This window comes from Anolis carolinensis, chromosome 6 (genome assembly GCF_035594765.1).
Source record: "Anolis carolinensis isolate JA03-04 chromosome 6, rAnoCar3.1.pri, whole genome shotgun sequence".
Lineage (NCBI taxonomy): Eukaryota > Metazoa > Chordata > Lepidosauria > Squamata > Dactyloidae > Anolis > Anolis carolinensis.
In genome coordinates this window covers 77972753-78000698 of record NC_085846.1, presented here as the reverse complement: position 1 = coordinate 78000698, position 27946 = coordinate 77972753, and the positions used below count along the sequence as shown (strand labels likewise).

Here is a 27946-nt window from a genome sequence, read left to right as displayed (position 1 = left end):
TGAATCAAAAGAGAGTTTATTTTATTATTTCCAGCAAATGTAGACTGCATTTATTGTTACTTGGTATATATAAATTTCCTATCTAGAAACTCGAATGGCAAATGAAATGAACTTTAATGGCACAGAAATCAGACAAGCATATTTATCTGCTTTTTATGTATGATGCCTGCATCTCATCCAGTACATTTCTAATGGATTCCACACAAACCTCTCCTCTATGATCTTTCAGGCTGGCTTGCCTCCATACTTCATCAAAGCTTTCATCTGAAAGTTGGACACCGATGTTGCGCAAAATCCGTGCAATCTATGAAAACATATACAGGGCTATTAATCTCTGAAACTGGATTTGAAAAAGCATTCAGATATGGAAATAAATCAATCCTTAGATGGATAAGGATGTTGGAATGACAGTAGGGAGACTCAGGAATCAATACCTACTTAGCAATGAAGAGAACGAGGAAATGTGGCCTTGGCTTTACCTGTTAGCAAACTCTACCTCATAGGGTTATTGTGAAGCTAAAAACAGGGAAGATGTAAATGCATGCTGTTGTAAACTCATTTGAAGAAAGGTGGGATATAAATAATGAACAATAAATGACCACTAAATTGGACCTTTAACTGAATATGAAGGAAACTCATGAAACTTTGGCTCAACTGGACATTATTAATTCACTGATTGGACTTCACTAGTTCACAATCACAACTCACAATACACGCCTTTCCATCTTGTTCTTTTCACAAAACTTCAAAATTATCAGCATATACATACAGTATGAATTGATTAAGGAACACAGGTCACGATTTTGAGAGGTAGAATCAGGAATTATGAAAAATGTGCAAAGACTGGTAGCTAAAACAGGATGAAAGTGGCAAGAAACTAAGCTGGACCTGAGCTAAATTCCAATCATCATCATCATCATCATCACAATACTCCTGTCCTCACGATCGTGTTAAAAAACAAAGTATGGATTGTTGATGTTGCAATCCCAGGTGACAGCAGGATTGAAGAGAAAGAACTAGAAAAGCTGACATGATATGAGGATTTAAAGATCGAATTGCAAAGACTCTGGCACAAGCCAGTCAAGGTGGTCCCAGTGGTGATCAGCACACTGGGTGCAGTGCCTAAAGACCTTGGCCTGCACTTGAAAACAATCAGTGCTGACAAAATTACCATCTGCCAGCTGCAGAAGGCCACCTTACTGGGATCTGCACGCATTATTCGCTGATACATCACACAGTCCTAGACACTTGGGAAGTGTGTGACGTGTGATCCAATACAACAGCCAGCAGAGTGTCTGCTGTGGACTCATCTTGTTGTGTTTCAAATAATAATAATAATAATAATAATAATAATAATAATAATAATAATAATAATAATAACAACAACAACTTTGTTTTTGTATAAATATGATATTAAGCTTAAAACAATCGGAGGACAGATATATTCTCAATGCGTCTTTGGTGTTTTTTTCTTTAATTGTTTTCTGTGTTGTGAAATTATACAGATCTTAATCAGCTATATCTCTAATATCTGAGATATATATATTAGTAACTTTAACATTCATTAAAGATGATGCAGCTGAAAGCTGTGAGCTTTTGGCTTTTGATTTAACAAAAGTGCATCTTTACTTTGATATTTAAAATACTGTACTTTTACATGCTGGTAGCCTGTATTCTATATACTAGGGCAGTCTGCAGAAATCAATGGCTTTGTGCAGGAGGGAAAACACTCTTACTTCCAGAATCATACAAATGGGATTACTCGGTAATCCATACGTATCCTGAGCTCTACTGATAGGCAGGAGTTCAAGGACAAGTAAGACCATTACATCCCACTGGAAAAAAAGATGGATGTCTCAGTTGCCTCTCAGAGTGACATCATGGGAGTGGGAAGTGCATGGAATAGCTGGGAACCAACCTGGAGAAGATGCTGCAGCCTTTCCGGCCCCTTTTGTTTTTACCTTTTTACATTGTTAACAATAATAACAATTTTAAAAGCTCAAAGCTTTTGTATTGCTGTTGCCTACCTCCTCTTTTGATCTTGTCTTGAAGATATCCCTTTCATACACTCCCTTATTGCTGTAGATAGTGGGGTATAGCAAATTGTAAGCATCACCTTGATCACCATAATTAGTATTGTCACTGATACGGCGAAATCGAGGGGCAGGAATGTCTGCGCGAATGGTTGGAACACCGTACAATGGGTAACCTGTGAGAAAATACATGACAAATGGAGAAAGGAGTCAAGTGTTAGTTTTCAAGCAATTGTGTATAGATATATGTCACATTAATTCTTGTCTATTTGAATTCCATTGTTTTTTCAACCATTTCTCTTTTAATAAACAGTGTCCCCTTATAACAGCCTTAGCTACATCCCATAATGTGCTTATTGATTCTGAGCCCTAATTTTCATTAAAATAGTATTTAATTTGCTTTATAATATAATCCCTATATTCTTTCCTTGTCATGATTAAATTGCTATATTTCCATATTTTGTTTTTCTGTTCATTGTTCATTTCAAATTCTATAGTTAGTGGTGCGTGATCTGATACCCATATTGCATGTGTTTGGATATTTTTTTTCATTATTTTATTAGATTCTTTATCCAATAAGTAATCTATGCACATATATTTTTGTGTCTTTTAGAATAAAATGAAGATTTGCATTTTTTTGTTAATTGATTTATAACTCTCTCTTGATTCCCATTTATTTAGCTTAAGTGATTTGTTTTTGTTTATGTTCATATTGAAATCCCCTGCTACGATTGTTTCTCCCCATAAAAGACTTGGAGCTTCTTAAATACTTTCTCCAGAAATTTTACTTGACCTTTGTTTGGACAATATATATTTGCTATTGTAAATTTCTAAATATCCAATTTAAATTTCATGAATAAATATCTCCCCTCTTTTTCTTGAATCTGGTCCAGAATCTCAGCATTTAGATTCTTGGTCATTATTATAGCCAGTACCCCTCTAGCCTTATTAGTTCCTCTAGATTCTGATCTTGTTTCCCCTACTGAAGAGTTCAAAAGTGGGGTTTTTTGGTCTTGTTTTGCTTTGTGTGATTCTTGAATACATATTAATCTTTCTTGGCTAAGTCAATTAACCTATACTTTTTAGTATTTGACACCAAGCCACTGGTATTTAAAGATATTAATTTAAGCTTTTTATCCATTCTCTTTCAAAGATATTTTTATTCTATGCCCATGTATTTTTCTGTTACTTGTAGTCATTCACCCCCCTTTGAGACAGAGACCTTGAAAAAAAGGGAGTAATTTTATTCTTCTCTTCCATTTAGAAGCTGAGCTCCCAACTCCCTTCCCCCCTCCCTCCCTTCAAGTGGTTTTCTTTTTCAAATTATTTATAATTATGGTTACAGCCCATCTCTATAATCACTCTTTTGTTTTCTTTTAAGAGTTTAAGAGTTTATACTTTCCCCCAAATTGTCCAAACTCTGGGACATAGTTCCACTTGAGCTTTGTCTTTCCAGGTTTTCACTTGAATCCACTGATGGCAGATCTCCTGTGCTTACTCCCAACTCTGTCAGCATCTTTTCAGCTTCTTCTGAACTTTTTGCTCAGTACATCTTTCCTTCCTGTAGGTCCATCACAGGATAATTCCACATAAATTTAATCCCTTGATTAAATAGTCTTTGGGTGTATAATTTCATTTGTCTTCTTTCCTGCAATGTCTCTTGGCAAAAATCCTCCCTCACAATAACTCTCTGTTGGACATTCCAATCTCATCTTTAGGAAGACTGGGTTGACTGTACAAATTATATAGGTATTTTACTGATTTGCAACAAAAGAGATAATATTTTCAGAGAGAACTTTCTATACACCCAGTTGTCACCCATGATTTCCCACCCAGTAGCATGTGTAACTGCTCCCTGGACTACTGCTTAGAAGATGACAGGTATTGCAATTTGTGAGGGGCTCCTGCAAACAACATTGTACCAAAGTGCACTTGCATTTACTTACATGATTGTGGAATGCATCCAAAAACTGCATTATATTGAGAAGAGGTTGTGCGATAGTCCGAAGATACACGATCAGTTGGTCTTGAAAGTGTTCTGGGTGTCTTTTGTGAACTGCCTGGTTCCAATGGCACTATGTCTTCCTGTCTGAGTACAGCATCTGCATCTGCTTTGGCCTCTGCACCTTCTGGTGGAATTAGGTCAGTGGGGCTTGCCCTTTTACCTACAAGAAATGAACAATAACAAAATATTTGTCATTTTTACAAAGAATGGAGAAAAGATTATTATAGCAAATATGACACTACACAGTGTAAAAATGACTCTTGTAGTTTTAAAGTTTCCACAAAGGGGACCTAAGACAGGGCAAATTCAGCCTAAGGGCTTATATGACCTCCAGAAAACCCAGGATGAGCCACTTAATTTCATTTTCAGTGTTTTTACTAGAAAATATCCCTTGCAACTTCTCATGGATACAAGAAATTTTATTCTATTTTTAGGCCTAGAGGATAGTCTTGTTTCAAAAAAGTGAACTTTCTTCATTCCCAAGGTGATGTAAAACGTAAGTGTGGGGTAAGTGTAGTTCCAGAATATTGGCAGTTGCTTACATCTACCTAATCCAATTGCTAGCTCCAGTTACAGAACATTCATTGATAGAGTTGCCATATTCCACTTTCTCAGAGGAAAGCCATGTCAGTCCTCCTCCGAATAAATCCTGCCAGGCAAATCCTCTGCTATGTTTGCTTTAGGACTGCCATAACTCGGAAATGTCTCAAAAGCAGACATCATCAAGCACTTACCTTGAGTAATAATTTTCTCTTCATACTCCTGAATGGGCATTTTGTCTTTCCAGGTAAGGAAGTTCACAAATTCCAAATAGTTTATAAAACCATCTTTATCCAAATCACAGTAATCAAATAAAGCGTCCAGAAGCTCTTCTTCCAAGTTCGGGTTGAACTGAATGCAGGTCGTTTTGAAATCTTGCCTGCTTATTTTCCTATTACCATCCTAGTTAAATAACATAATAGAAACTGCTCTAATCAAAAGTATGACTCTAGGTTGTCTAAACAAATTATCAAATCATTTAAGGACTTAAGACCCTTGGATTTAAAAAATCATAACTAAAAAAATTAGTAGAACAGAACACGACTTTGCAAGAAAAAATTGCAACTGTGGGGTAATTAAAGAAGACAAGAAAGTCCCAGAGTTTGTTACTTTCTTTTTAATTTTGTTTTGGAGATCCATGTATGTTTTGTTTATTCCACTGTATTTTCAGTCAAATCCAAATATGATCAAAAACTTTGTACACCAATTCCTCAGGTTGGTTTATTAATAATCCAGTATAAAATCAGAAAGGTCAGGAACAGAATCTGGGCCTTTCAATCAGTTTGGATGTTGCCTGAAATAACAACATTGTTTGAACTGGAGGACATTTCTCATAAAGAGTGAATGTAAAGATAAAACACTATACCAAGAAAGAAAGAAAATAATAAATCCAATGACAAAGATGTAATCTTATGTCAAAGTGAGTTATAACAGGTAATGAAAGATAATATTTAATACTAGCTGTGCCCGGCCACACGTTGCTGTGGCGAAGTATGGTGGTATGGGAAATAAAGTATTGAGGAATTGGTGGTAGTTAAGGTAAAGGGTAAAGGTTTTCTCCTGACATTAAGTCCAGTTGTGTCCGACTGCACACTGAAGTGGATTATATGGTAGTGTGGAGTCAAGATAATCCAGTTCAAAGCAGATAATATAAGATTATAAATGGGTAATATAGCTGTGTGGAAGGGCCTTGAGTCTACACTGCCATATAATCCAGTTCAAATCTGATAATCTGTATTTTATAGGCAGTGGGGAAGAGGCCTAAGTGAGGCCTAACTCTGCCTGTCCCCTGGGTTGAGTGGGTTGCTAGGAGACCAAGTGGATGGAGTTTAGCCTTTTAACTGACAGCAATTGGATAAAAACAATTATTCCTCTCCCTCTAATTAGGACTTTATTTTTCTTTTCTTTTTGTTGTATGAACGTAGAGGCATGGATGAGGGGTTGTGCTGCCAAGTTTAGTGTTTCTGGGGTGTGTAGTTTTGTTGTTTTGTCCTAGGCTGAAATTTCATTACCTTTTTATATATATAGATGCATACATTTACTTGCTGAATCTATTTGCTAAAACATTTTATTTAACCATATGCTGTTTGAATTATAGTTAAGTCTCTTTATATCAGATTCTGTAATCACAGATTGAACCATTTTGGCTTTAAAATCCCTCCCATTCCAAAAAGTAAACTTTGTGCCATTTGATATAAGGCATACCATTTTATTATGCTATTGCCTATATGGCCATGAGAATCCATGAATCATGGTGGGTCCCAGAACCAAACACCAGCAGATACCAAGAGCCCACTATATTTTATTTTTTAAACACCTGCAATTCTAGACTTCATTGCACATTTCCTACCAGTACAATTGCAGTCCCCTGTGCTGACACAACATCTCATTACATCTCTCCCTACTTCAGCCACCTTCTCATATCTTCATTCCCTCCACATTAAAGAGTACACTGGTACCAGTTTTTCAGCAACTTTCTTGCTTAGTGGAAGTAGGTTTTGTGGACTGAAGGAAATACATTAGAAAAATATATCTGGCAACAGTGTCTAACAATCTCTGATTGCTGGTGAAAAATATATTTCAAACACCCCAGCTAGTTGGTATTCTAAAGCAACAGGTTTCATCTCTTTGTTGCTAAGTCACACTAGCTGGTACACTTGGTAAAGGTAAAGGTTTTCCCTGACGTTAAGTCCAGTCGTGACCGACTCTAAAGCTTTATGAAAGGAGGGTCTATCACGAGAGTTTTGGGTTCCCATGCGAGCCTTAAAGTGGCCTGTTTTGGTCCTACACATCTCAATCTGCTGTGACTGAAGAATAAGAAGGGTGGGCATCAGCCACACTTAGAACACAGCATTTTGTATATTATTTGAGGCCATTTTATTTTATTTTATTACAAAATGTCCAGGGTTGATCTATTGAGTATAGACTTGGTGCCCTGACCTTTCCTGCTATTTATTTGTGTGTGTGTGTGTGTGTGTGAGTATATATATATATATATATATATATATATATAGAGAGAGAGAGAGAGAGAGAGAGAGAGAGAGAGAGAGAGAGGCACCAACATAAGCCTCTGTGGTAAAAGGCAAGAGCTTAGTTTGTCTTAGAAGAACCTTAAAGACATATCAACCCCTCTACTCTCCCTGCCGTGATACCACTTCTGGCCTTTTTTAATGCCCTGGTGAACAAATGGCGGGGTGAACCCCAAATTGTCATTGGTGTTTTCCCTTGACTTATCCATGGTTTATATAAAAATCCATAATGTTGCTGCCCAAACCCGCCTCACACATGTATATGAGGTCAAGTAATACACAAATATATCAGATATTTTGCAAGTTACCAGGCTTTGGTAATTTGTACCATTTCCCCACATCCCCCAAATCAGTCATGTTAAAGACTAGCAAATGTTTCCATCACATAATATTAGCACAATGAAATACCAGTTAAAAAGAGAGTCGTCTCACGTTGGTTATTTCCTTTCCACGTGGTTTGCAATCTTTTTTTGGTGGGTTTGCTCACACCACAGCGTGATGGTTTAGATCAGGGGTCCTCAAACATTTTAAGAAGAGGGCTGGTCCACAATCCCTCAGATGGTTTGAGGGGCCGGATTAGCATTTGAAAAAAAATGAACAAACTCCTATGCACACTGCATGTCTTATTTGTAGTGCAAAAAAAAAATACCCACGAAAGAACAATATAATATTTTAAAATAAGAACAGTTTTAACTAACATAACTGACAAGGATTTCAATGGGAAGTGTGGGCCTGCTTCAAGCTGATGAGATAGTCAAATTAATTAGAATTGTTGTTGTGTGCTTTCAAGTCACACAAACTGACTGGAGCGGGGGCCAAGTAAATGACCATGGAGAGCCACATCTGGCCTACGGGCCTTAGTTTGGGGACCCCTGGTTTAGATGTAATGCTAATTTGTGGTTTATTGAAATCAGTAAGCATACTGGGAGTATGATGGCTCCATACTGCCAGATAGTTTGTTTCAAGATGAGTTGAGCTCACCTTGGATGTGGCCCACATTTCTGCATCTAAAGCAGGAAATGCACTGGAATTTGTTTTGCAATCTTTAGTTCATTGACTCACATAGTGTTAATAGGTCTAATCAATCATGCTTTGCAGGTTAGTTATAGGAACAACACATGAATTGCCCAAGGTTACAATGCAAGACAAAGCCTAAGGTGAACATAAGAACCTCATTGCTGGATCGGAGCAATAGTTTATATTCTTTATAATATCTTTTCTCTGTAGTAACCCAGTAGGTGCCTATGGAAAGTTCATAAGTAGGACATGAAGGCCATAGCAGACTTCCATGGTTTATACCAAGCAAAGTGCATTCCATGGCTATTGGCACGGCAAGCGAGTATTAATATCTGCAGGTGGAAGTTGCTATCTGTACATCTCCAATCTATCACAAAAGTTCCCTTCTTTGTTTAGAAATAACTATTTATGACCAAATTATTTATGTGATTGAAGCACAACATTGACAACTGACAGGTATAAATATTTAACACAGCATTTAACACAGCATTCCCAAGCAGAGCACATGACATCTTGACACAACACAAACCTTATCATAATGCCTGAATGCTTGTAATAATGTGTCAAAATTGTGGTAATTAGCTTTCTTCAAATTCTGTCGAACTGCAGTGAAGATAGCTCGCTCTCGGTCTTTGCCACGAAGGTATTCACTAGGACGCCTGTTATGAAGAAGGTCCCCAACACCTATGCAAGAAAGAAATGTAATCAAAGCTTGAGTTGACCACGTTTTATTTACTGTGTGACACTTTCACAAGGCCTTTCACAATCCCAGCCACTCCATATCACCTCTGTATCAAATGAAGGCAGAAAATAAGTCTTACTGATATAATTATGCTACTATTCATTTGTTATAAGTTATTCATCCCACTTTCCCATCATTCTATATTCAAAGCAGATTAAATAAAAACACTATCAGTTATAACAGTGGTTCTCAAACTTCCTAATGCCATGACCCCCTTAATACAGTTTAACATGTTGTGGTGACCCCCAACTATACAATTATTTTTGTTGCTACTTTGTAACTGTAATTTTACTATTGTTACGAATCGTAATGTAAATATCTGATATGCAGGAAGTATTTTCATTCACTGGACCAAATTTGGCACAAATACCTCATACGCCCAAATTTGAATAATGGTGAGGTAGGGGGAGATTGATTTTGTCATTTGTGAGTTGTAGTTGCTGGGATTTATAGTTCACCTACAATCAAAGAGCATTCTGAACTCCACCAACAATGGAATTGAACCAAACTTGGCACATAAAACTCCCATGACCAACAGAAAATACTGGAAGGGTTTGGTGGGCATAGACCTTGAGTTTTGGAGTTGTAGTTCATCAACATCCAGAGAGCACTGGGGACTCAAACAATGATGGATCTGGACCAAACTTGGCACAAATACTCAATATGCCCAAATGTTAACACTGGTGGAGTTTTGGGGAAACAGACCTTGACATTTGGGAGTTGTAGTTGCTGGGATTTATAGTTCACCTACAATCAAAGAGATCCTTGAACCCCACCAGATAGAATTAGGCCAAACAGGCAAAGAGATCTTCAGTGTTCTCTGCCAAAGGGGATTCTAAGACCATCAGAAATATACAGCAGCAAGGATGGTCTACGCAAAATTATGGAAACAAGAAGTCTCAACTAAAAATAAATGGTTAGAGAAAATAATGGACATTGATAGATTAACATTTTTACTGAAAATAAAACACTGGAGTCCCTATAAGATCTACGGATTGGCAACCAGTTAAAGAATATTTGAAAATATAACAGTTTTCAAATATTCGTTAACTGGTTGCCAATCCGTGGATCTTGAGAAAAATTTTATGGTTAAGAAAACTGAACTTGTTAGAAGGGGCCATAATTAAATTGAAGAACTGGGGTGAAGATTTTGTAAATAAGGAAAAATTATAGAAGGAAAATGAACTTTATTACACTGCAAAGAAGAATGGAAGAATAACTCCCCTTCCCACATCCCTATACTTGCCTTTTTTCCCTTTATGTCCACACCCCTTCTCAACCTAACCCTTCTCCCTTTCTTCCATGCAAATTTCCCCTATTTTATTTTTACTTATTTTTTTGTAAATCTTTAATAAAAATCTATTTTAAAAAAGAAATATGTGTTTTTTGATGGTCTTTGGCGACCCCTCTGACACCCTCTCACACACACCCCCAGGGGTCCCGGCCCCCAGGTTGAGAAACACCGAGTTACGAGGGTTATCCAGAAAGTAGATTACGTTTTGGAATTAAAAATGAACAAAGTATAGGAGAAAACATGAATGAACTTGGCAACTCCTTCCCCACAAAACTCTGCTGCTTGCGTCCTCAATGGGGAGGTGGCTGGCAATGCAGTGTTTTGGCAACGAGGCGCAGCTGCGGGAAGGGGCGACCAGCTGGTTGAGGACGCAAGCGGCAGAGTTTTGTGGGGAAGGAGTTGCCAAGCTCATTCATTGCTATGATAAGTGCCTAAATTTGAATGGCCACTATGTTGAGAAGTGGTATTTGGGTGTGGCTTTCAACTGCATATGGTAAATTTTTTCTCCTATACTTTGTTCATTTTTAATTCCAAAACGTAATCTACTTTCTGGATAGCCCTCGTATAATAATGAAAAAGAAGTGGAAATCACAGGGCCCTCCAGCTTTCCTTGCTGTGAGTTATGCTCACTAGGACTGATGGAACTTGCAGCCTAACAACAAACAATTTCCATCACTACAACAAAATAACTGGTCAAAACTTAATAAAAGCTGTGGTAACTATTAGAAACAAATAGACAGCAGCTGCATAAAAAACACACAACTCAAGATTAAATTTAAAAGTATTAGCACCTTAAAAGTCTGGGGGAAACTTGTGAGATTTGGTGTGCCCACACAGGAGACAAAGAAAAAGAGCAGTTGCTTCTATATAATCAAGTGAAATGAAACAAAAAAAAGCTCACAAGACAAAGTAACAGACAGTACAGAGCAGTCTCTGATATACTTACCATATTCCTCAGGACAAACTAGCGCTCCAAATGTATGATCTGGAGGAACGTTGAGGGTATCGGCTATGCTGCACATAAAAAGAATCCATTAGATAAATGTTTGATTTTTCACCCAAGGCTTGAAAGATATATCTGTCTGTCAGTTCACCCCTTCTATTTTAAGACTGAAGATTACAGACAAGTGATGAAGACATTTGGTGAGAGTTCGTCTAAAATGTGTTTAACTGGGACTTTGCGACATAAATCAAAGGCGCCAACACAGATCATCCTTTTCTTTTACAACCTATTTTCTTTGAGTACACAGTAATAACTGTCAAAAATATTGCACCAAAGGCAATAAATATCTTTGATCATGATGCTTAAAGTCCTTGGAGGGGGTAGGAGAGAGAGAACGAGAGAATGAACCCCAGCAGCCTAAATGAGTTATTTCTTATTTGAAAGATACAAATGTACATGGAGAGTCATCTTCATGTTTCTGTCAAAAGAGAGATGTTCTTCTCCCAAAACATGCTAAATACATGTGGCAGCTTAGCAAAAGTGAATATTGAAAATGGGGGAGGAAAAATGCATTGGCTAAAGCAAATATAAGGTACATGTAATTCTCCAAATGTTATTTGACTGCAACTCCCATTGACCATAGCCCACATAGCCAATGATAAGGCATTTAGGGAGTTACAGAACAATGATCTCTGGAGGCCCACACATTCTCCATCCCTAGCCAAGAGTTACAATATTCATTAGAAAGATATTCAGATCATTGTATAATTTAAGAAACCTGGTGGTACCAATGTCTTGATTTTTTAGAATCACCTGAAAAACAAGTAAAACTAAAATTTAAGACTAACATATCCAATTAGTGGATTCATATAGTGCAGTTATGGACATGTTTTCTACTGACTCTAAATTAGAGAGGTAATATGTCTAGAAGTTTTTCACTGGATTGCCTTACTCGCCCAAAAGATCCACTACATCGCTGTTGCCCCTTTTTGTGTGCATCTACACAACAGAATTAATGCAGTCTGACACCACTTTAACTGCCATGGCTCAGTTTTATGAGATTCTGGGATTTGCAGTTTGGTGAGGTACACTTTGGCAGAGAAGGATTTGGCACAGTTGGTTAGTAGCCAGCTGCAATAAATCACTACTGACTGAGAGGTCATGGGATCGAAGCCCAGGTTGGATTGAGCTCCTGACCATTAATAGCCTAGTTTGCTGCCCACCTAAGGAGCTCAAAAATCAGTTGCATCTGTCGAGTAGAAAATTCTAAGTACCGCTTTATGCGGGGAGGCTAATTTATCTAATTGGCGACACCATAAAAACTTTCAGCAGTGTGCAGAAAGGAATGAGGAAGTACTGCCATCAAGGACTCGGTATCACAAGTGGACGATGAAGCGGCAGCTTCCCCTGTGGCCGGAATAGAACATACCCTCATGAAGCTGGAAAATGTTAAATTACCTCTGTTTCTGTCTATATGTTGTATGTCTAATGGCATTGAATATTTGCCATGCATATGTGAATTGTAATCTGCCTTGAATCCCCTTTGGGGTGAGAAGGGCGGAATATAAATAATGTAAATAAATACATAAATAATTGTAAAACCACAGTTCATTTGATTCCAAAGCACTGAGTCATGGGAATTACAGTGATGTCAAACTGATTTAATTCTGCAGTGTAGATGCACCCACAGTATCCTGCTATTTTTTATAACATTCAATTAAGCATTGCACATGACCTGAAGCCACAGGACACTGAACTCAAATCAATCAGAATGAGAAGGGAAATGCTGAGTATAATCCTGTCCCATGACATGGGGTTTGTTTTTTGTATTACTGAGAAATAGAGGATGAGATGTAGTTAACACCACCAGTTTTATGGTTTCCTGGTACAAGCAGCACAAGTGTCATCATGATTACCCTATTAACCCTTTAAAGTAGCAACAAGACATGGACAATGCTCAAAATACGTAGATATAAGACAGTGGTTGCATTAGTAGGAAGAGAACCATATTACGTTCTATATTAATCTCAGAAGATTTATTTCGTATATAAAATTGGTTTTCTGGCATTTTTCACACTCTAATTTGACTGCTTTCTACTTTCTTCTACATTGGCAAGGCCATAATCATGGCTCAGATAACTGGCAAACATCAAAGCAGCAGTAGAATTCTTAGGGCAAGTTGCTAATTACATTAATTACATACAAACTGTTGCGACAATCTGTAACTGCTGGCACCACGCATTATGTGGCAAAGTTTCACAGAGCTCTGCCAGTTACTATCACCTCGGCCTCTTGCTGTCCGAAGGAATATCTCAAAACAGAAGCCAAAGCAATACGAAACCAGGTGGCTTGCTATATAATGAGACATGCTTGTCATCTGAATTTTTCAGGTTACTCATAGCCTCTGCTGAGAAAGGATATGAAAGAAACACAGCTGGTTCATTTCTAAATGATGGAGAAGGAAAGCTAAATATTAATTTCTCCTGGAAGTTCTATTTTGAAAACTCTGCCTTAATTCACTTACGGATCGAGCACCTTTCCAAGTTGAGGTTGAAATTTTTCCTTGAAATCGTCGCTTATTTTGGACACTATTTTTGCCGCCTTCTTCCTGAATAATTAAGAAGAGAATAAAAAAACCTATTTCACATCAGCATATTATAATCTGAAGGGAGAAAAAAAGGATTTTATTTGTAAAACTACTTTCCAGGATGTTCTGCGACAGATGCAAACACAACCTGGATCAGTTTGGAGTTACATGCCTTACACTTCAGGTGGTGGAGAAAAATCATTTACCGTTTCGGACATATTGTGTCATACTAGTCCTGGCTATTTCAATTGACATCATGACATGTATGAGTGCCAGAAAAGGTGGAGATGTGGGCTACTGTAGAGTCAAATATGCGCTATCGGAAATGAGTAACTTTAGAATAAACAAGCACTGCTGACCAGTCCTGTAACTTACATTTGCAGATCATGGAACCAGCGTAAAGTTCTACGAACATTTCGGCCATCATTACAATGGGGTGTTTCTTTTCCAAAAAGATCAAATCTATTGAATGTGGATGAGTCATACTTTCTGTTCACTTGTTCCCCTGTAGAAAATAAGGGCCATTATTTATTTTGTGCAAATTAGTTGGACAGCAGGCCCTTGGAATCTGCTAGGGTTTGGTTCCAGACCCCTCTACTAACCCACATGAATAGCAAAATCTATGGATTACATACAATGGTGTGCTGTATATAAAATGGCAAAAATTAAGATTTGCTTTTAAAATTCTTTTTTTAACATTTTCAAGCTATGAATAATTGATTCTGTGGTTATAGAGGGCCAACTGTACATTATACAGGCAGTCCCCAAGTTACAAATATCCGACTTACAAACAACTCATATTTAAGAATATGGGTGAGACAACAGGAAGTAAAAGATATCTACCTTCAGAAGGGAAATTCACTCCTGAGAGAGCAATCATGGAGGAAAGGTGAAGCATCTCATCAAACCGTGTTTCCATAACAAGCCAATTTTTTCAAAATGAAATTATCACAAGAGCAGAGGTGAAATCCTCTGACAGCAAAACAAACTCAACAGGGGTGTTAACCCTTCCCTATGCTATCCAAAGCTAGTATGTCTATGTGTCTGGAGTTACACTTAAAAATGTACCTGTTTTGACTTACATACAAATTCAACTTACGAATTTGCCCCAGTATCACAAAGGGTTAAACCAGTGGTTCTCAACCTGGGGTCTCCAGATGTTTTTGGCCTGCAACTCCCAGAAATCCCAGCCAGTTTACCATCTGTTGGGATTTCTGGGAGTTGAAGGCAAAAACATCTGGGGACCCCAGGTTGAGAACCACTGGGCTAAACCCTTGTTCCAGCAGGACTGCTGACCTGAAGGTTGGGTTGCTGACCTGAAGGTTGCTGGTTTGAATCCAGGGAGAGTGTGAATGAGCTCCCTCTGTCCGCTCCAGCTCCTCATATGGAGACATGAGAGAAGCCTCCCACATGGATAGTAAAATATCAAAACATCTGGGCATCCCCTGGGCAACATACTTGCAGATGGCCAATTCTCTCACACCAGAAATGACTTGCAGTTTCTCAAGTCACTCCTGACACCAAAAAAACCTTACAAACAAACCTGCAAAACCTATCTTGTTCATAACCTGGGGACTGCCTGTATATTAACACATTTCACAATAATAATATACTGGCACAAGGCCAACTCCAGGCTATTATGAAGCTCATATAAAAACATGCGAAAGCATTATGTAGTGAAAGTGTGGTCTGTTTTCTTTCCCAGCACCACAGCTAATGCCTAGGGGAATATCCAAGAACATAAGAAGTTTCCCTTATTTGTGGTAGGAGAAAGAATGACTGTTTCTAGACAATCAAAAGTGGTATAACAGAAAAAAATGTATAGTATAGGAACTCAGCAGGACAGGCCCTATAGCTGTGCTCTGAAGAACAAGTGTAGGCAACTGTAATGATTCATCATATATGAAATCCTAGAGAACAGCATCATATGAAATTTAATAGGATCAGCTGACAAACAGAACAGCAAATTGGAGAGAATTGTACAGTGGCTAATAGTATGTAGGGTTGGATTTGGGGAGACTTAAGCTCATATCTCTTATTATTCATTGAGTTCAGATGGATAACCCTCAAGCTAAGCCTGCCTCACAGGGTTATTGCAGCAATAACACAGCATGAGAATTTTTAAAAAAAACTTACAGCCATATAAAGTATGCTAAGCTCAGTGGAAGGAGGGGGAATACAAATGTGAACCAGCCTGCCATTGTACATGCTGGTAAGGCTTGTTGTTTATAACCAGATTTTAAGACAATCACATTATTTTATAACATGCGTCAAATGAAAAGCTAACCCTTATCTGCATCTTTTTTAAAAGAAGATTTGTACTAGGTTGGGAAAGTTTTTTTTTGCCAAAGACTATATATACATCCTGTATTCCAAATCCCCAAACTTACAACTATGACATATACTGTTCTTCCTCATAACATCATTGGTTTTGATATGACAAAAAGGTACCAGAATTGCATTTTGTCAGCTTTCTAGCCCACTACACCAATTTATAAAAGCTATTGTTATTAGTATTAGCACAACAGAATCCATATCCCCCATTACCCAAAAAGGATATTTCTAATGAGAAGTTTCTACCTATCTATACACCTACTGCATTTATATATTACCGCTCAGTCCACCCATAAATGTTTTATATATACAGTAGAGTCTCACTTATCCAACACTCGCTTATCCAACATTCTGGATTATCCAACACATTTTTGTAGTCAATGTTTTCAATATATCGTGATATTTTGGCGCTAAATTCATAAATACAGTAATTACTACATGGCATTACTGCGTATTGAACTACTTTTTCTGCCAAATTTGTTGTCTAACATGATGTTTTGGTGCTTCATTTGTAAAATCATAACCTAATTTGATGTTTAATAGGCTTTTCCTTAATGCCTCCTTATTATCCAACATATTCGCTTATCCAACATTCTGCCGGCCTGTTTATGTTGGATAAGTGAGACTCTACTGTATTTAAAAAACAAGCTAAAATGCTTCTTAAACATTTTAATTTTACTTCTTATTATTATACATAGCAGGAAAGTATATACACTAGAAATGATATATTTATGCCAATGTTTCTACTTATAATGCTTCCTTAATATTCTTCGTACTTACCAACATAATAATCATTGTGTGTTTTAATATACAAATCATGGCCTTGTTCTGCTTCCTTCTGGACTTCATCAAATGTCTTTGGTGGGTTTATAGTGTCTCCACCAGGACCCTCTGCAAGTCAACCAATATATGTTATATAATAAACTGTTCTGGATAAAACTAGTCAACCTTCCACATTTGTTGGGGTTAGGGGCATAGGGCCCGTGCAAAACTGAAAAAAAGTGAATAAACATTGCTAATTTTTGAGAGAACAGCTCTTTAGGACTCTCAAGGTTATCCAGCACAACTCAGCCGGAGGTTAATCACTGAATTACATTGGCGGACTAGAGTGCCCTATAGAGGTGTCCCCTCTAGAAATCTCTAGATTCTCCAGCATGGCTCTATGATCATTATGTCTAGTTGTATCCGACTCTGGGGGCTGGTGCTTATCTCCATTTCTAAGCTGAAGAGCCGGCTTTGTCCATAGACACTTCCATGGTCATGTAGCCGGCATGACTGCATGGAGCACTGTTACCTTCCTGCCAAAGTGACAGCCACTGATCTACTCACATTTGCATGTTTTCGAACTGCTAAATTGGCAGAAGCTGGAGCTAACAGGGGGAGCTCACCCTGCTTCCCCGGATTCGAACCACCAACCTTTTGGTCAGCAAGTTCAGCAGCTCAGCAGTTTAACCTGCTGCACCACTGGACTTGTAAAAAGGTTTAAAAAATTGGAAAAGGGTGACACAATTTGCCAATATAGTTTTGTGTCGGAGAGAATTACAATAGCAGAGTCTTGGAAGGAGGGGAAAGAACTACTCAATAAGGATTGGAGAAAATTCATGGGTGGGGTTGAGGAAATAATATCTGTATCTCAATTGTTGAATTTTGAAGATTGTATGTTTCTTCTTCATATACCACAATAAAAATTTGTACAAAAAAGAAGACATACTTTGTTCTAAGGACTTGTGGATGTAGGACTGTAGCTTGCCATGTGATACCTCAGTGTCATTTGTACACAGTACACACAATTATATGAACATTGTATTGTATCAGACTGATGGCAGCATGTGCCTTATATTACAAAAATATATATATTATAAACAACACAAAACAATACTGAGGCGCATAAAGGCCTCCATGTGCCTTTCCTGGCATTGGATTTTGACCATCATTGTTCTTCCTCAAACGGCCATGCCCCTTCTTATGACTAATATCTTTCAGCATTTCCCTGGAGTTTATATGAACTTTTCCCATTTTAAAAGGTTGAAAAGCTTCCCTTAGTTTAGCTTCTGGCAGTAAGAACTTTAAAGTACAGTGTTCCTTTACTACTTCGCAGTTCACTTTTTGCAAATTTGCTGTTTCGCGGTGTGAAGAAGTGTATAATTGTATTTTGTTTATAGATGATATGTGTATTTGATTTTGTTTAAATAGTCAGGTTTGGCTAAGTTTAAAATGGTGAGTATTTGAATTGATATGTATGAGGGAAGGTAGCCATCTTAGAATGCTAGAACAGGTTACCATAGCAACAGGGGCGGAGCCAACCGCCGCTTGGAAAGGAAAAGGGGAATGTTTTAAAACCCAGCAGTCTGTGATTTCCATCCACAGTGAAGGAACTGATTCTCAGGTAGAGAATCAGGGTGACTCAGAAGAATTTGAGTCAGGCCTAAAATAAAAGGATTTATTTTAGGAGTTGGTGATTCTCTAGTCACAGAGAAGGATCTGATCCTTGTGTGGAGAATCAGACTGGCTTAAATAGAAAGATTTGAGTCAGATTTAGGTTAGACCAGACTAGGCAAATTAGGTGATTTGTCTAGGGTCTTTTATAGAGCCTGTGGATTAGGGAGAATTAATCCCAGGGGATCCAGTAGGATCAGGGTTTAGTGTAATCCAGAGAAAGAAGTATTTTTGAAAGTTTAACCACCTCATAACCGTTTGTAACCATTAAGCGAAGTGCCTTTACTAAGTTATCTGAAACCATCAAGCTCTGTACCTGCAATAAACTTGTTTTGATTTTATTCAAATCAAGCCTCTGTCATACTCTCATATTAAGTTAAGTAACATCAACACCTGAAGTGGAACAAATAGAGAAAGCTTATAAGAACCAGTACCATCTGCCTGACGTCTCCATTGGTGGCAGCGAAAAAGAAGATAATCAAACAAATAATTAATTAACATCATCTCTTATAAAACATCTTTATTAAGTGGTGGTATCTGTGTGTGTGTGTGTGTGGGATCAAAAGGGTTCCATCCCGGCCTCACATTCCTGTCAGACACCTCACCTCTGTACAATATTGGTGGCAAAGCTGAGGGATTCTAAAGGGATTCCATTCCCTGTCACCTCAGCATCTCTACATTATTTGGTGGCAGCGGTGGGATTCAAAGGGGATTCCATCCTCTGCCACATCAAGTCCCCACACGCGGTTTTTCAATAAACTCTAAAAGAATATTATAAACCATAAAAATTTACAATTTACAGCCTAAGGAAGGGAGGATGGAAAAGCTGAAGGGAGAGAAAAGGAGCCCAAGCGGCAACAGGAGGAGGAGGAGGCAATTTATCAACACACGATTGGTTGATAAAGACTTAAAATAGTGTATAACTACTAAAATAATGTATAAATATTAAAATAAATATAGTGTCCCTACTTTGTGGATTTTCACTTATTGCGGGTGGTCCTGGAACGTAACCTCCGCAATAAGTGAGGGAACACTGTACTGTATGCTAGCAGTTTTCATTCAACTTTTTCCTGTCCTTTGGCCCTAACAAACACCATAATACAGCCCTAAGAAGTCCTCTGAAAATGAATTCACTCTTGGGTTAAAAGCATTTCCCCATCATTGTACTGTTATCTCAACTGGGAAAAAGAAACTCCATCATGCAAGACATTTATTGGTATATTTTTTATAATACTGAATAATCAAGTTACTGTCCCAATTGATTTCCCTACCCGTTCTCTCTGGTTCTTGCCTGTAGCTAAAAGGCAGAAAGAAGAGCAAATAAAAGCTACTGCCATTCGAAATGAAAACATTTGGGGTAGTGATTTCTTCATTCCCTCAGGAAACTGAGTAACTGCTGAAATGTCACATGGGCAGCAGTGAAGCATTTCTGAGTTTGCATCAACTCTATCAATACTTCTGCTACAGTTATTGATTTTTGAAGCTGTGCATCTATTATACATTGGCTTTGGCTAATATGACTTAATGGATCCAAGCTTAGACAATTGCTTTCCAAGGAGAAGCTCATATTAGAATATTGGTTTCAATTGGAACACAGTCCCCGTTTGAAGAATGGCATGGTCTTAGCCGATTCCATGTAAACTTATAATCAGCATTATTTTGCCTACCCCTGATGGTTGTTACTCCAAATGTAGTATTAGTCACATCCAATCCTTTAGGTAATCTTAGTGCCTGGTCATGGGATTTCCCAAGGGGAGCTTCACGGCTGCTTGAATAGACAGATTCTTTATTTTCTTTCCGTTTTTGCTGAAAGCGTGTTTTGGGAGGTGGATTTGCAAGGGATGCTACCTGAAGAAATGGCATTGGAGGCAATACATGAGTTTTGCATTTCTGAAGGCTCAATTACCTCATACATTACTTTTTTTACCTTTGTGTGGTATATTGCCATGCCACCTACTAGTGTAATTTTGAAACAAATTGAGGTACATCTTGTAACTAATGTCATCTTTATGTAATGAAAGATCCTGAAAGTAATTATAAACACACATTATTTAATTCCTATTTCTAAGAATATGTTATCCGGAAAACCTAACAGATGCTGGTATTTAAATCACATCGCCTAAAAGATGAAATAACAAAATTTCCATAGATGCACTAACTACAGTTTCCAAAGTCCTAATGACAATAATCTTTCTCACTCTCTATTAATATACTAATAATATTACTAATAGTAACAGGTAAAATTGAATTTGACTAATAATAGTATTTTAAAATCAATTTTAGTATATAGTACAACTCCATATCTGTGGAGGATATATTCCTGAACCTACTCTGTGGAAACATGAAATTGAACCCTATTGAAATGAACAATTTCTGTCAGAAGTTATCATAGAGTTGCCCTGGAAGACCTAGAAAATTCCTAGACAGGATACATTTCTAGGAATTTTCTAGAATTTCCAGGGAAACTCTATGTTAATTTTCAAAATACGAATATCACCTGGAATGGCCTAGAAAATTCCTAGAGAAGATGCTCTTTTCAAATGCAGGTAGGTAAAGTCTCACTGTACAATCTAAATGGGTTCCTGAGTCAACTCAAACACAAATGACCTACTATATATACAAATGAAAATAAAACAGTTCAGTAAACAATGTGTCTGGCAAATTAGTTATACTGTTTAAATTCACAGTAATAACAAACAACATCAAATGGATTGTCCAATGTACATTGAAATGCAGTCGGCGTTAAATTCACAGTAATAACAAACAACCTCAAACGGATTGTCCAATATACATTGAAATGCAGTCGGCGTTGTGTATTCTAATGCCGAGAAGAATAAGTCAGCCACGACCGGTTTTGGCCCTGCCTCAGGCCTTCCTCTGGTGGTCTGAAATGACATGTATCTCTAAAGAGAACAAGTGTTAAGTTTGGAACCATGTTAGTATTAGACAATGGATGATGTTCTATGGATATATTTTCTTACTTATATTAGTGTACGTAACTATTTTCAGACCACCAGAGGAAGGCCTGAGGCAGGGCCGAAACCGGTCGTGGCTGACTTATTCTTCTCGGCATTAGAATACACAACGCCGACTGCATTTCAATGTATATTGGACAATCCGTTTGAGGTTGTTTGTTATTACTGTGAATTTAACACCGACTGCATTTCAATGTACATTGGACAATCCATTTGATGTTGTTTGTTATTACTGTGAATTTAAACAGTATAACTAATTTGCCAGACACAAAGTCTCACTGTACTCAGACATATATAAACTGGTTTTATCATTAGTGTTTTCTGCCCATTCGCAAAGAGATAAAAGCAATTTTACCAAAAATTGTGGCTTTTCCCATTTTCCTGAGTTCTAATTAAATTAATAAATTTGAGCATTTAAGCCAAATACCATATCCAATTTATCCATTCAGTCCTCCTTAGAGATAAATGTTTTTTCCCAGTTAGTAAGTGAAAGTAATCTTTACTATCATGTACATTTTCACTGATAGTTTACTTCTGAAATAACAAATCACAAATGGAAGTGCAAAAAAGAAAATCATCCCCATCCCACATTGGGTCACTCAAGTAAACAAAAGGTGGTTTCCAGAGAAAGAGGGTATTAAGTACATAGGATCCAGGTTCTGTCTGCAGAAGCTTTAGAAAAGTTATGTTTGTAATATATCTCATAGAAGTCCTCAGTACTCCATTGACCATGAAGCTCAAGAATCATTGAAATTGTAGTCCCAAATGGTAATGTATCCCAAGCTTTAATTCTACTTTATATCCAAGGAAAAATGCCCTTCTCAAAATCAAAATTGCAGGATTGTTGTTTCCCAGCCATAAAATCACCAAACTTCATCCTGACAAAAAGAAAGGCTCTGATGTTCTTACACTTTCCGAAATGATGGATTTTATACCATGTGTCAAATACGATGCAATATCTGGATCGTTTGCTCGGCCATAAAATATTCTCTCTCTACCTGTAGGAGGATTGCTGGTGTTTCGAAATTTTTTTACAACAGGTGGAGTTATAGGCTGTCAAATAGAAGGGACAAAAATTAGAATATGCATTGCTGTAGCTATCTTTAGCTGAAGAATTATACAAAGCTCAGCCAGTCAATCAGAACAGAAAATTAATTTCACAAAAGCTTCACACATGTATTAGCTTAGGATAAAACAAATTGTCATCAGCTAGTCAACATGTTTTTGAGTTTTCAAGAACTCTTATTTAAGCTGCAAGTTGAGTCATAATTTAGGAAAGGGAATATCACTTCCTGAATTGCCCAGAAAGTATGGATACAAATCCAAGGTCTGACAGACACATGAGCTTAATATTGTTGTCCCAAGTTCTGTGTGCAGTTTATTACTGTCCTAAAACAAAATACATGCAACACAAACTAAGCAGACATATGAGCTTGACCAGCTACCAGACAGAACTCAGAATGCACCCGGGACTATGAGGACTAAGAGGCAAAACACAGCTGCATAACTCTTATTGTTTGAAAAATACACGCAGGCTGAAATCTTGTTGGATATTTACAGGTATACATTTTCTTATAAATGTGGTTGGATGGCTTTGCCTACTGTATAACTAACCCATTCAATTTCACTAGTGTAAACATTCACAAGGGTCAAAATCCCATTGAGTAGAAAAAGGAGGCAGGGATTCAGAAAGTTGTTTTGTGTGAGCTTGGGGTATCACACTTCACCTCTGCAAGTGTCTATTTGAACTCATGATTTTCGAATAAGTTGTTCCTTTGGCTGCAGTTGTGTGTCTTTAAGCTTTTATTTATTTATTGTCAAAAGCACTGCATAAAGTCTTTAAGCTATTTTCAATTTATGGTAATCCTAAAAAACGAACCTTTCCTGGCAAGATTTGTTTGCCTGGGGTTCAGAGTGTTGCCTTTGCTTTCCCCTAAAAATGAGAAAATACGACTTGCTCAAGGTGACCCAGTAGATTCCAATGAGAAAGTAGGAATTTGAACCCTGCTCTCGAGAATATTTGGCTCCGTCCACACAGGCACTATAATCTGTCTTAAAGCCAGTTCAAGGTTGGGGTGTCCTGAGAATGCCCCAACCCCATTGCGATCTTCCATGCAAATACACCCAGAAACAGAGTAATAAAAAGACTCACCAGAAATCCTAATTCCAGCAATAAAAACCACACAGGCATAAGAAGGATCCAAATGCCAAATATGGAGCACAAATGTAAACAGGACTGAAGTTGGAACAGCTGGATTAAAATGGTAGCTGTACAGCCCAACCAGAATGGAAAGGAACACATTCTGATCTGGATTAATTGCCTGTGTGGAAAAGCCCACAGTCCAATGCTAAGATCACTACATCTCTTATTCAAATACGCCTGGATAGAAATAAATATGGCACTTACCTGCGGATAGATTTCAGTGAGACATGTGGCAGCTGACTCTCCAATTGGCGCCAACTTTCCTGCCTACGAGAAGCATGCAACATACCACAAAAGCAAGAAACCACAAAAAAAGAGAGGGTGGGAGAAAAGACTGAATTTGCATATGTATCATTTTTACTTTCATTTGCAAATATATTTCTATAGCGACAGTCTGTTTGTAGTGAAAAATATAGGATAAGTACTGAGCCTCTTTCCTCATCTTTTAGCAGTCTAGAATATCTAATAATGATGATGATGATGATAATAATAATAATAATAATAATAATAATAATAATAATAATAATAATAATAATAGAAGCAGCAGCAGCTTTATTTGTACCCCACCCCTTCTATCTGGTGGCTTACAACAACCAACAGATATAGAAAATACTATAAGCAGAAAATAATATAAGCAATAAACAATAAACAACAATAACACATATATCCTTCACTCACCAACCCCATAAAGAGAGCCCTTGAGTAAACTCCCAAAATCCATTTCCACTTATGCAGTGAGGTGTTTCTGAGCATTTCCAGAATGCATCCCTGTCCCACAAGATTTACAAGCTATTCCCAGACTTAGCAGATTGAGGCAGTTCTACTAACTGGGAGCTGTTAGAGAATTAGGGTTGCCAGAGAGAAAATGTAGAGTGCTCCTGTATCTTTAATGATCCCAGCCAGTTTACCAGCAGTTAGGATTTCTGAGAGTCGAAGGCCAAAACATCTGGGGACCCACAGGTTGAGAACCACTGGTGTAGAGGAAGTACATTTCATCAGATGTTTCTTGCCTATTATAGACAAGGGACAGGAATTGTATACAATTTTCCATCTGGCAACCCCACAGTCCATGGAAATTTAAGGTACTGCTCTTTAGGCCTAAAATTCCAAAAGTAGCGTTTCCAAAACTCTTGTCTTTCCAGATGTCTAGCACTTCAGCCCCCACAATCCTTGACCATTGATTAAGTCCACCTTCTGGGAACTGAAGTCCAAAACCCCCGAAGGACTAGAGTTTGGGAATCACTGGCCTAATGGAACCAGATCCTGTCTTCTTGGATGCTAAGCAGGGTCTCACCTGATTAGTCCTTGGATGGGAGACCATCCCCAAATACCAAGTGCTGTAGGCTCCATCTCAAAGGAAAGGTAACACACATGCTGTTTGGACTTCTGCAGTGCACTTTACATTGGGTTAACTCTGCACCAAGTTTGGAAATTCCAATTAGTTGAAAACACTACAGTCAGATTGGTTACAGGAACATGAGTGAGCATATTACACCCATATTAAAGGCGCTCGGCTGGCTGCCAATTAGCTTCCAGGCAAAGCACAAACTGTTGGTTTTGACCTACATGGTTTCAGTCCAGATAACGTTTAGCAGTGGTTCTCAACTTGTGGGTCCCCAGATGTTTTGGCCTTCAACTCCCAGAAATCCTAACAGCTGGTAAACTGGCTGGGATTTCTGGGAATTGTGGGACAAAACACTTGGGGACCGACAGGTTGAGAACAACTGACTTATAGGATCGCCTTCTCCTGCGCAATCTGCCCTTTAGGACACTGAGGTCTTTTGCAGGAATTATTATTATTATTATTATTATTATTATTATTATTATTATTATTATTATTACTATTGACTGGAAAAACGTATTGCCCAGCCTCTGGGCAGATATCCATTTGGAAACAAATAGCAATCATAATCTCATTGAAAAGGAAAAATGATGTAATATCCGTTTGGCAAATGTGAATCTCCATGGACATGTGGAGACCACCTTTTGAAAAGCACTGGTCAAGAAAAGCATGAACAAGTGATATTAATAAGCATTCAATGGCACACAGGTAACTCAGCTGTTAAACTGAAGAACCATAGCTTTGAACTGCCAAGGACAAAGACATGCAACTACAAAAATATTTTTGGTTAGCAGAGGATGGTAGTTTCTTTGAAGCTGAAATTGCAGTTGCAGTTGTAATTGTAATTGCTCAAAAAGATATACACTCCCTTGAAACCTCTTAGTTTAAAATATGCACTCAGAGATTTTAAAAAAAACAACAACAAAGTCTTCTTTGAACAATAACATATCTTGTTTACTCACAAACATCTTGTATTAATTCACTATACGGGCACATTTCTTATTTAAGTTCAGTTATAGATAGGATGTAGTTCTCTCTGCGTTGAGTACACAGGGTATCATTCTTAATCAATAGTCCATAGTGTTTAGGTAAAGTTGTACTCACTTAAGTCCATAAGTCATACAGTAGAGTCTCACTTATCCAACATAAACGGGTCGGCAGAACGTTGGATAAGCAAATATGTTGGATAATAAGGAGGGATTAAGGAAAAGCCTATTAAACATCAAAGTAGGTTATGATTTTACAAATTAAGCACCAAAACATCATGTTATACAACAAATTTGACAGAAAAAGTAGTTCAATACACAGTAATGATATGTTGTAATTACTGTATTTACGAATTTAGCACCAAAATATCATGATATATTGAAAACATTGACTACAAAAATGTGTTGGATAATCCAGAACATTGGATAAGTGAGACTCTACTGTACTTCTGTACTGAAGTCCAAACAGCAACATGCATCCACCTCCACTGAGGTGTGGAGCAGACAGAACACAAAATTGAGTCCTGAGTCTGAACATGCTCAGTACAATCACATGTCTATAACACCTTCCAAACCAAAGAGGTACAGTAAAACTGGCAAATCAACATACGCATAGAATACAAGTTAGCATATATATACATTGATGAGTGACTAGTGAAAGGCATGGGAGGTTGCTATTTCCAACAAAACCCTCTCTGATGCTGCATCAAGGGCAGGCATGGGCAAACTTGGGCCCTCCAGGTGTTTTGGACTTCAACTCCCACAATTCCTAACAGCCTACGGCTGTTAGGAATTGTGGGAGTTGAAGTCCAAAACACCTGGAGGGCCCAAGTTTGCCCATGCCTGATTTAAACTGTTAATGAATGCAGCTTGACATCACCATTACTGCCATGGCTCAATGCTATAGAATCCTGGGAATTGTAGTTTGGTGCATTATCCTCATCATCATCGACTGAAGAGAGAGGGAGTAAGCGGGAGAGGGGAGCACAAACCACACTCACTGTAGGGAGCTCGGGAAAGCGGTCCACAAATTTGCCCTCGTACGCATGCCTAACGGCTCCGTGCAGCCCCGGGATGGGAATCCCTCCCACCATCTCGCCGGAGAAGAGACCTGCTTAGCTAAAGAGGGAGCCCAGCAGCAGCAGCAGCAGCACCTACAGGGGATGTTTACCTCCGTTGCCTAGCAACCGGAGCGGTACCTCCGATGCCCGTTTCAAACGTCAGCCGCTTCCCTTTTGTACTTGAGTATTAAAGATGTAGGTACACACTTTAATTTCCCAGGCTCAAGGCTATGGCATCGTGGGATTTGTAGTTTTGCCAATTTGTCCCAATTTGCAGTTCAACCCACTTTTTTTTAACTGTTATGGCTCAATTCCCCCCCCCCCCACACACACACACACACACACTATAACTTACTATCAGCTCCTGCACTTTATCACTGTCCCCTGCCCTATAGATCTAGCATTCTAAATGACATTGCCCTTCTAGGTAAAGGTAAAGGTTTTCCCCTGACATTAAGTTTAGTCATGTCCAACGCTGGGGGTTGGTGCTCATCTCCATTTCTAAGCCGAAGAGCCAGCATTGTCCGTAGACACCTCCAAGGTCATGTGGCCGGCATGACTGTATGGAGCACCGTTACCTTCCCGCCAGAGTGGTACCTATTGATCTACTCACATTTGCATGTTTTCGAACTGCTAGGTTGGCAGAAGCTGGGGCTAACAGCAGGCACTCCGCTCCCCGGATTTGAACCTGCAACCTTTCAGCCTGCACGTTCAGCAGCTCAGCACTTTAACACACTGCGCCACCGGGGGCCTGTCCTTCTAGCCCTAGTCATTTATTATCAGCTCCTGCACTTTTTCCACCAGTCCTGTCTTGACACTCTATTGCACAAGCTCCTACCCTCAGAGTTCAGTATTTATTACTGTTCAGGCTATTGGTTGTTTTATGATGTTGCTTTTATGTTGTTAAAATGTTGTTTATA

General features: G+C 38.2%; 1 protein-coding gene across 2 annotated transcripts; it reads right to left on the bottom strand.

The window, feature by feature from the left end:
- On the bottom strand, positions 1–27122 carry efhb (EF-hand domain family member B). 2 transcript variants are annotated; one of them, XM_062984579.1, is made up of 13 exons: positions 26967–27122; positions 23842–23904; positions 22344–22487; positions 20127–20307; positions 16804–16914; positions 14065–14194; positions 13627–13710; positions 11106–11173; positions 8653–8807; positions 4773–4980; positions 3980–4198; positions 2028–2209; positions 1–304 (listed from the first exon to the last, which is right to left on the bottom strand). In XM_062984579.1, exons 1-13 carry the CDS (start codon positions 27057–27059, stop codon positions 143–145), a joined length of 1800 nt encoding a protein of 599 aa, XP_062840649.1. In that variant the 5' UTR covers positions 27060–27122; the 3' UTR covers positions 1–142. The 2 variants fall into 2 exon arrangements, with proteins under 2 accessions (XP_062840649.1, XP_062840650.1); XM_062984580.1 differs by lacking the exons at positions 23842–23904; positions 26967–27122 and having other exon boundaries at positions 22370–22487.
- Between the last annotated feature and the right edge of the window lie 824 nt (positions 27123–27946).

Coding starts and splice junctions, on each gene's coding strand:
- efhb (XM_062984579.1), bottom strand. CDS start 27,059: ATGGTGGGAGGGATTCCCATCCCGGGGCTGCACGGAGCCGTTAGGCAT. Junction 20,308..22,343: donor AATCCATCATTTCGGAAAGT/GTAAGAACATCA, acceptor CCATTTCTTCAG/GTAGCATCCCTTGCAAATCC. Junction 11,174..13,626: donor CTTGGAAAGGTGCTCGATCC/GTAAGTGAATTA, acceptor TTTTATGTGCAG/CATAGCCGATACCCTCAACG.